Source organism: Telmatherina bonti (assembly GCF_933228915.1).
Source record: "Telmatherina bonti genome assembly, chromosome: 21".
Classification (NCBI taxonomy): Eukaryota; Metazoa; Chordata; class Actinopteri; order Atheriniformes; family Telmatherinidae; genus Telmatherina; species Telmatherina bonti.
The window spans coordinates 4,656,879-4,664,173 of NC_136630.1; the positions used below are offsets into that span (position 1 = coordinate 4,656,879).

At 45.2% G+C, this 7,295-nt stretch overlaps 1 protein-coding gene across 1 annotated transcript in view; it reads right to left on the reverse strand.

Annotated features, from left to right (window-relative positions):
- Positions 1–5,287, reverse strand: part of acsf2 (acyl-CoA synthetase family member 2) — a 40,198-nt gene extending 34,911 nt beyond the window's left edge. Inside the window, exon 1 of the mRNA XM_079260960.1 lies at positions 5,024–5,287. Within this exon, the coding sequence (XP_079117086.1) occupies positions 5,024–5,142 (119 nt within the window). The 5' untranslated portion in view covers positions 5,143–5,287. The remainder of the gene's footprint in view (positions 1–5,023) is intronic.
- Positions 5,288–7,295: the final 2,008 nt, after the last annotated feature.

Below are 7,295 nucleotides of genomic sequence, written 5' to 3' on the forward strand. Positions count from 1 at the left end.
TTAAACCAACAAGATGATTCCCAAACAGCTACGAGGTGAAAACTTTTCAGTATTTCAGAGTAGCATCTGCAGAAACGGAAGGAGTGGAGGAGAAAACGAGGAAGTGTGACGTCTGCAAACTATCTGCAGCAGATAAAAGCAGGACATGAGAGACACGATCAGCTGATCCGTCCACTGTCAGCTGGAGCCAATCAGAAACAGTCTCCATGGACAGGAGGGATAACAGGCCGAGGTGTCTGGAATGACGCAAAATAGAGGGACGACTCCCCCCCAGGGTGGACGTTCCTGCAGCAGGGGGGGCGGTCCTGCAGCGGGGGGGACGGTCCTGCAGCAAGGGGGGACGGTCCTGCAGCAGGGGAGGACGGTCCTGCAGCAGGGGGGGCGGTCCTGCAGCAGGGGGGGCGGTCCTGCAGCAAGGGGGGCGGTCCTGCAGCAAGGGGGGACGGTCCTGCAGCAGGGGGGGACGGTCCTGCAGCAGGGGGGGACGGTCCTGCAGCAAGGGGGGACGGTCCTGCAGCAGGGGGGGACGGTCCTGCAGCAGGGGGGGACGGTCCTGCAGCAGGGGGGACGGTCCTGCAGCAGGGGGGACGGTCCTGCAGCAGGGGGGGACGGTCCTGCAGCAAGGGGGGACGGTCCTGCAGCAGGGGGGACGGTCCTGCAGCAGGGGGGACGGTCCTGCAGCAGGGGGGACGGTCCTGCAGCAAGGGGGGACGGTCCTGCAGCAGGGGGGACGGTCCTGCAGCAGGGGGGACGGTCCTGCAGCAGGGGGGACATTCCTGCAGCAGGGGGGACGGTCCTGCAGCAGGGTGGGACCGTCTTCACAGAGAACGGAACAAAGCTTTGGAAAGTCCCTGAAGATACCTGGAGAAGGATTCCTGAAGAAGTTACTGGAAAGCTTCTCAGAGGGTTCAGACTGTTGAAGAATAAAGCTGATTGATCACATGTTCACGTTTATTATTGTTCTATGTGTTTTTTTTGAGTTTGCACATAAAAAAAGGAGGGAGGGATCAACGTCCAGACTTACACGGCGCAGTAAAGTCAAATATTGACAAAAAGTGGACTTATAGTACCATCAAGTTGCCGTTTACAGATTCTGTAGGTTTACAGAAACTAATAAAGTTAATTTAGTGAATAAAAGATAGAAACAAACAAGATTTAGCTGCAAAGAACTAAAAAACTACAGAGGTTGCCGGTTCTGCCACATTTTCTTGTCATCTAATCAGAAAACAGCTGAATAAAAAGCAAAACTGTGTGTTTGTTTCTCCGTTTGTACCTTTTATAAGAGCTGAAATAAAAAGTTATTCCAGCTACTTGTATGACAGGAGCTCGACCTGGTCTGAAGGCTCACACTGTTTCTCACATCCACCGAGTCTGAGGCCTCACATGGCGTCCGTGGAGCGCCATGTCCTCATGACGGCGCCTCAGGGAGACGTTTCTGCTTGTTCTCACTAACTTTCCCTCATGTGGCTCTCGGCCCACATTTCCTTCCTTTCTCTGCTATCCAGGATCAGATGTCGAGCACAGACCACACATTCCCCCTCCCCCCCAAACCTCGGGTCTTCTGTTTCAGTAAAATAATGCAAACAAGTAAATCCTGCAGTAAAAACAAAGACGTCTGATTTCTTTTTTAAGTAAAAACTTCTGCTCAGTGTGCTATAGTTTGGTTTTAATTCCTGGTTTTATTTACTATTTATTCATTTCCTGTATTGTTTTCATTTCTTATTCCTATTGTTTTATTGTGTTATTTATCTCTCTTTTACCTGTTTTTTTCTGTTATTTTTGGCTGATTGTGTGCCGCATTTTTTCAACATTAGTTGTTTTAAAGGGCTTTATAAATAAAGTTGAGTTGAGTTTATTGCATCAACCCAAACACATCTTGTTGATTACGTTTCCCCTTTTACAAAAAGACACTATATTTTTATACCCTGTGCATTAATTTTATATATTATATATATATATATATAAAATTAATGCACAGGGTATAAAAATATAGTGTCTTCTGTTTCAGTAAAATAATGCAAACAAGTAAATCCTGCAGTAAAAACTATAAAAACACTATAAAAATATAGTGTCTTATATACATATATATATAAAATCTGTACACAACCACATATCATGGTGTATAGTTTACATATAGCTGCATACAATCCTTCATAAAGATAGATAAGTAGATAAATAATAAATGCATATGTAAATTTAGAGAAAAATAAGAAAAGGGAAAAACATCCACATATACCTACATATAGACATACATATAGATCTGCATATATGGTCAGAAATACCTGTGTAAGCATGGAAACCGCCGTACACACAGATCCGTATCTACCACCCCCATCAGGGCTTCTTCATCTCCCCGTTTCGAAACTTTTCCATCTCGTCTTAAATAACTTCAGTTTACGTTTCATCGTGTTATTTTTTCATTCCCACGTTGTCGTTCTATAGATTCAAGCCATTTACTCCCAACATCACATTCAGTAGCCGCAGTTCTCCAAACCCAAAAGACGTAACTGCTTTAAATTTCTTGCTTTTATCCGGAGCAGAAAATGCTGCTGCTCCACCTCACTTCAACAACAACCGCACAGTTGTGTCGGATTTCTACGTGTTACGTAAAGCTACTTCATTTAACAGATACAGCAGGAATCCTCAGTCCGGGTCGTCCAGATCCGGTGTCCTCCAGGCTTTCCAAGTGTCCTGCTCCAACACACCTGATTCAAACCAATGTGCATTTAGCAGAAATATGGAGAGCTTGTCTGAGTCAGATGTGTTGCAGCAGGGACACTCGGAAAACCCGCAGGACTTTCTACATGTCTTCTTATTACATGTTTAGGTCTCAGATTGTGTTTTAGAGTGTTGGCATCCACAGAAGCAGGACCCACCACAGGTTTTGGACGAGACTTTACAACTTGCAAGGACACTTGGGGGCCTCTCACCTCCCTTAAATGTCTCTGGAGTCGAAAGATATTCATGATCCGGCTCTGCAGGGCGATGTTTAACCCTAACCCTGAAGCTGTTGTCAGTGTGGGATGTGGACATAAGACGTCCACTCCTGTGCCGTTCTGCGACTCTTCCAACCTGCTGATGACACTAAGCTCGATGGCCACATCCGTCTCACACTGATTTATATTTCCTGCATCTTTTATAATTAGCTGCACACAACCCGAGTTTACGGAATTTGTGTATTTTGTGTCGAGCACATGACCAGTGAGCCAGATCACGACGTGTTGATGGAAAAAAGCGATTCCATATAGACAAAAAAAAATCACCATTAGGCAGAAGTTAAACACTCCAAACATGTGGAAGACGTAGTTGGACAAGACTAAATGACGTCATGGCTGGTACAAACACATTCCACCATCCCCCACAGTGAAGCACGGTGGGGGCAGCATCATGCTGTCGGGACATTTTCCATTTGCAAGGAGATTCTGGTGTGAAAGTTCATGTTGCAGCAGGACAACGTGTGTAAACTACTGTTAATGCAACACTTCAGTGGTTAAAGAGGAAATATTTAACAGACAGGTCGGTTGAATTAAAACCTACACCTCTGAAAGCCTGATCACACCAGAGCAGGGGTGTTTAAAGTCGACCCTCGAGGGCCACTGTACTGCTGGTCTTCAATGTATCCCTCCTCCAACACACCTGGCTTAATTCAAAAGGATCTGACAGCCTATGAAGCTCTACACAATGACTCAACCTGATTCAGTTGTGTTGAAATGAAAACCTGCAGGATCGCAGCCGTAGAGTAGAAGAGCTGAGGAAGACGTGCAACTCCAAGGAGATGAAGAAGCTTTGTTTCAAATAAGTCTAATAGTTAGGATATGAGCATCTCCTGAGTTGGAGTCTGCATGTACGGGACCCAACTGTCCAGGTTCTGCTCTTTGCTCTTATAGTTATGGGTAGTCTAGTCAACCATTACTTATGTAGCAATGGGGATGTTACCTGATGCACTGAGAAGTACCTCGCTCTATTACTCTAATATATTAGTGTATAAATATATGACAATATTGCCGTCTCTAACTTATTTCTCCTTTGTTCCGCAGGTCTTCCTGAATAAGTGCAGTTGTACATGTTGATCTGTCTTTCCTGTCCTCTCCACCCCAACCAGTGGAGGCAGATGGCTGCCCTCCCTGAGCCGGGTTCTGCCGGAGGTTTTCTTCCTGTTAAAGGGGAGTTTTTTCCTTCCCACTGTCGCCGCATGCAGCTTGATTAAAACAAGTTGTAAACAAGTCATGACTCCATGCAATCAGCTGGTTTCTATTATAGGATATGTATGAATTGGCTTGAAATGATGTGAATGTTAAGTGTCCTGTGACAACATTGTTGGGAAGGGGCGCTGTACAAATAAAGTTGAACTGAACCAAATTGAATAAAAATCCCAATGACCAGATTTTCCAAACTTTTAAAGACACTTAGACTAGTTGTTTTACAACACATCATTTACATTTTTACAGTTGTTGGTGTAAATGAACCGTTTTCATTGGTAAATATTAAGAATGCCAAAGCCACTGTAGCAGCTCAGCTTCTCCTGCTGGAACTAAACTTTATGTTGTTTTCATGTCAAATCGCTCCTCACGCGCCAGAAATGGTCCGATCACGTCTGCAGCAGCAATCTGGGTCAATTATCCAAACAGTGGGGAAATGCAGCCTTGGAAAGCCGCCATTTAGCAGCATATTTGTGGTGCAGTGATTTGTCTTTTTTTAGCTCTTCCTTTCCTGCAGCTGTTTACGCAGATTTGGATGTTTTAACAAGTTTGAAGAGAAATGGCTGGGAATCCAAAGCGTTGTAGAAATTGCACAATACCAAAGGAAACTGGTTTTATAGTCCTGTCATGTCCGGAACACGGGAAACTTCCACAATGTTGAAAATACGTGCCAACAATGCGCGTGCATCGTTGCGTCAAAGGAGAGTTGTTTTTTTTAAATAAAAGTATTTGTGTTATTTTACAGCTATGTCTTCTCTGCACATCAACTCCGATTTTTAATTTAATTTCACTTATCTTTTCCTCTTTTTGCACACTTTCCTCACCGAGCAGCTGCAGGTAGTCCAGGCTGACGTGTCCATGGAGTCCGCAAAAGCTTCCAGGCTGCGGAGAAAACGCTGTTGGCCCGAAGACACTGAGGACGAAACGCAAGGCTGAGGATCATCTCGTGCAGCTGCGGGTCCCCCACGCACAGAAACGTCAAACTAAAGTGACCAGACTGAGCTCCAGGCCGCAGGGACTCTTCAGGTTGCCTGTTGCGCACCGCAAGACGCGCCGCTTTGCGCAACTGTCTGCAGGAAAAAGCTTTTTTTTTCTTCTTCTATAGGTGTGTGCAGCTCGAACCTTGATCCCGTTCTGACTCGTTGTCTTTTCTTCCAGCCTCGCTGGCCTCATGGGGGGGCTGTGAGCTGCACATAAACATCAGTCATGGAGTTTCTGATCCTTCATGAGAAACGTAAACGCACCACTTTCCTCTGTGTTGCTCAAAGTTCTTAATATTCACTTTAAAAATAAGTTTAGTTCAGACTGCGTGGATTTTATAGAACATTTCATTGAAAATAAATAGAATTGATCCTATCTGTAACAGCCAGCCTTCCCTGGATAAACCTGCAGCTCTTCTACTTGTTCTCATCCACAGCAACACTCCATGTTCTTCAACAATCACCGTGAACATCTGGCCAGCTGCTAATGAGTCTGAACTTCTTACTGGATGTAAAGTTATTATTCCAGATGTCACAACTGTTAGCAAATCTGCCAAGAAACTTACGATTTGTTCTCTCCTCAACATACCTGGGCAGTTCCTCCCCTCTGGCCAGATGTAGTCCATCCATCAGGACCAGGACCTCCCTGCAGCTGTCAGGGTCCCTACACCCCCAAATACCTTCTAACTCATTTTAAAATGTAAACATTTGTAGATATGTATAAAGTCTTTTGTTTAGCCGTCTGTTTGCACCTGACACAACAAACTAAATGTTTTGTTTTACCTGATAATAAAGCTGTTCTGATGCTGAGGTGTTTATGCAACAGTGAGTAAAGTCGAACAACGCGGGATCAGACTAAGAAGTTGGTGATAAAGAGAAATATCACTGATAAATGTAGCTTGATTTTTTTTTTAAACAAGATCACCACTTTAGTTTTAATAAACAGTTCAACATACCGTAAAATCTAAACCTTTTTTTGGTTTTGTTTATTTCCAAGTTCACCGTGTTTTCCAGTCTGTGTCCCAGCAGGAATATTCCGGAGCCGCTGCTGGACATTATTAAAGCAGCGCTGCTCAACTTTAACCGAGTTTTGCACTTTGGCGCCCCCTACAGACGGTACACTCAGCATCCTTCTCTAGAGCAGGGTTCCCCAATCCTGGTCCTCAAGGACCGGTGTCCTGCAGGTTTTCCAAGTGTCCCGCTGCAACACACCTGATTCAAATCAATGTGAATTTAGCAGACATGTGCAGAGCTTGCCTGAGTCTGAGTCAGGTGTGTTCAAGCAGGAACACTTGGAAAACCTGCAGGACACCGGTCCTTGAGGACCAGGGTTGGGCCCCAGCTCTAGAGGGTTCTGGCTGCAGAGTGGAGAATGAGGCGGGGCTGGATGTCCAACCCCGCCCCGTAAAAAATTGTGATTGGTGACCATTGCAAACCCCTAATACCCATTGCCTGTCATTGCCTAACCACGCCCATTTGTTATAAAGCCCCGCCCCATTCTCCAGGCTCCAGCCGGGGGTTATTGTCCTTCTCTGAACCCTCCAGCCAGTAAAAGTCACTTAATTTATTCCTTTCTCAGCTTGTTCCGTCCTCCACGAGAAGTAAGAACTGAGTTCTGTCTCTCGAGGCTGTTCTCGTCTGGTCCATCCATCCTCCAGGAGAAGCAGGTCTGCAGCGGGGAGGGGTCACTGCGGGGGGCGATGTCTGCTTCATGTGCCATGAACCCGGTTGTTACCTCCACCAGGTTATGTTTTTCCCTCCATCTTTGTGTCAAGATAACTCCAAAGGTTACGGACAGATTTTTTTAAAAATTTCCAGAGTTGTTGGAAATGTAAAAATGAAGAACTGATTAAATTCTGGAGGTGATCCGGATCACCGTTTGGATCCAGGAATGTCTTAAAAGGATTCTTTAACATTGTGCTTGGTGGAGGTTTCCGCTCTCCGAGTTTCTAGTTTCATATTTAACGAGCAACTTTGTCCGGGGCGGGGCGGGTCGTGCACGCGGCTGGGTCCGAATGTTTTAATGTAAAAATGTTGGTACTTTCTCACCACCTCGATCAGCTGTTTTATCAAAACAATCCGTTTTACCTGCAACAGTAAAAACAGGAAGCAGCAA